The sequence below is a fragment of the Engraulis encrasicolus genome, chromosome 5, assembly GCF_034702125.1.
Source record: "Engraulis encrasicolus isolate BLACKSEA-1 chromosome 5, IST_EnEncr_1.0, whole genome shotgun sequence".
NCBI classification, from domain to species: Eukaryota; Metazoa; Chordata; class Actinopteri; order Clupeiformes; family Engraulidae; genus Engraulis; species Engraulis encrasicolus.
The window spans coordinates 11,587,075-11,589,574 of NC_085861.1; the positions used below are offsets into that span (position 1 = coordinate 11,587,075).

Below are 2,500 nucleotides of genomic sequence, written 5' to 3' on the forward strand. Positions count from 1 at the left end.
TGACCCATTTGCATGACCCTGTCAGCAGGCCTGATCACTATTCTGCCCTACAAAGGCAAAGTGCAGTAACTACATATTTTGTCAAAGTTGACTTTAGACTGAAAATGGTCTTCTCTACATCTCCTTTATCTTGTGACAAAGACTTATGGTCCAGACGTGTCCAGTTGTAGAGATATTGCTCTGTCGGATCTGCATGTCAAATTTGCAGTAACGGCAATATCTAACCTAATACTTGTACTTTGAAAGCCTTTTCTCAGTTCCAATGTTGGGGTAGTTACTGCACTTTGCCTGTCTAGCAGGGCTCTAGATTAACACCAGCCAACCAGCCAAATACTGGTGAAACTTGTAGAAAAGACCGATTTACTAGCCATTAGTGAGTGTGTGTTTGGCTAGTAAGATTTGCATCTACTAGCCATTTTGGCTAGTGATAATTTTTTTTAATTTAGAGCCCTGCTTTCTTTTGTCAAAGTCCTCACTCCCTTCCGTCAGGCGGCGTCCGGGCCTCCTCTGGGCCCGTCCTCTTGGTGACGCCGCTGAAGTACTTCTCCCTGAAGGAGTCCAGGCCCTGATACGGGCCGTAGCGGGGGTCTGTCAGCCGGGCCAAGGCGTCCTCTTCCTGTGGGGGGGGGAACCAGTACAGAGCAGAGGGATTAGTCACTAGACAAAACGGGTATCAGGAAACGAAAGACAGAAACCATACTACTACAGGAAAGACACAGACAGACAGCCATGAAGAGGACACACTCAATCGATAATTAAGTCACACACACGCACGCACGCACACGCACAGACACAGACACACACACACACGGTCTGGCCTCTTCCCATTTAAAACTCCAAAAAGTTCCACACACAATTTTTCAGGATTGCTGTCAGGTTCAGAGTGAAGCACTTCTGTGTACCATCTATTCACACCTTTGCTGAGCAATGAAGGTTGAGCTGAGCAACTCCTCATATTTTCCCTTCTGGTGAGGAGAGCAGTGCAGAGCAGAGCAGAGCAGAGCAGAGTAGAGCAGAGTAGAGCAGAGGGCTGTTAGGGATTTCCAGCCTGATCTCTCAGAATTCCGTGGAATGGACACGGATCTTTGGGACACGAAATCAGTGTCAGTTTCACGGATTTTGCCCCCGGACACGGACTTAGTTTCTGTGATTGACTCACAGAAATGCTTTCTATATTCCAATTTAATAAAAAATAACAAATACGTAATAATAAGCAAGAAACCAAAACGTCACCTGGCTATAGCTTAAAAAGAACCAGACCGTGTTTCCGGAAGAAGAAGGAAACCACTAAAAAGGGAAACCACTAAAATATATTGTTTCCAATGGATAAGCTTCCTCCAGACTTCCCTATAGATTCAATTTTGGTTTCCAGACTCCATCTCTTTGAACTGCCTTTAGCGGCTATGTGGGAAATCCCAAACATTTATTAGCGTTACGTTGCCATTTAGTTCTGCTCTTGACCACAGTGCTGTGTATGCGTAGAGTAGAGTAGAGTAGAGTATAATTTTTTAGCGTAGCACAGGATCTCCAGTTGCTGGTTCAACGGAAAACAGGTTGTAGGCTACATGCGACTAACATGGACATAAGCAAATCCCACCACGTCTAATGATGACTGACATGGTGTGACGGAGCAACCAAGCTCGGATTCCAGGAAAGAATGATGATGATGATCAAGAGGGACAAAATGGAGACCTCAATGTGGTGAAATCTGACCGAGTGCCATGAGAGGAAGGAGGTGGTACTTTTTATGGCTTGTCTTGCCCACCAACAGAGTCGTCACAGGTGCTTACAGTAGTTGTTCCATGTTGTTGATTGTCTACCAACCTAACTGAGACCCCACCCTCACATTCATAAAACAGAAGGAAAAAAGTGGTACTTATTATGGCTGTATTTTAGTAGCAAGCAATACATTGCATTTATTAAGAGATAGTTCCTGTAAAATGTACACAGACAACAGGATGGACGATCATTAGCACCATCCAAAAGAAGTGCTTTGTTATTAAGAGAGCTAGAGTGATTGCAGCTGATGGTACTGCATAGAGGCAGTGGGGCTCTGCATGGGGGTAAAGTGTGCGTGTGACCAGCAGGGATAACGACGGGGGCCGACAACAAAGGGGTCAGCTGTCCCAGGCCCAGGGAGAGAGGAGGCTCAGAATTGAATCATCATGACATAGTATGTATTGGAGTTGGGGGGGCCCTTACAAATGACTGTCCCCGGCCCGGCCAAACCTGTCAGCAGTCCACAAGTGCCCAGGGTGGTAGTGAGGTGAGGATGGTGGAGTAGGTAGTGGGGAATGACGACAAAGTAGAGTGAGTAGTCAGGGTTATACAGAGGCTGTGTGCCGTGCCAACACACAGCCGAGAGTGAGATGGAGAGATGGCGGGATGGCGGGCAGGCGGACGCAGGCCTGCCAACAAGGGGGGCAAAGGGGTATGTTGTCCTGGGCCCAGGGAGATAGGGGACCCAGAATTGGGTATATATTGGGTATCTATTGGGTGA

At 47.0% G+C, this 2,500-nt stretch overlaps 1 protein-coding gene across 1 annotated transcript in view; it reads right to left on the reverse strand.

Annotated features, from left to right (window-relative positions):
* trmt11 (tRNA methyltransferase 11 homolog) overlaps positions 1 to 2,500 on the reverse strand; it is a 33,364-nt gene that overhangs the window by 318 nt on the left and 30,546 nt on the right. The window contains exon 13 of the mRNA XM_063198687.1: positions 1 to 616. This exon is cut by the window's left edge and continues 318 nt beyond it. Within this exon, the coding sequence (XP_063054757.1) occupies positions 473 to 616 (144 nt within the window). The 3' untranslated portion in view covers positions 1 to 472. The remainder of the gene's footprint in view (positions 617 to 2,500) is intronic.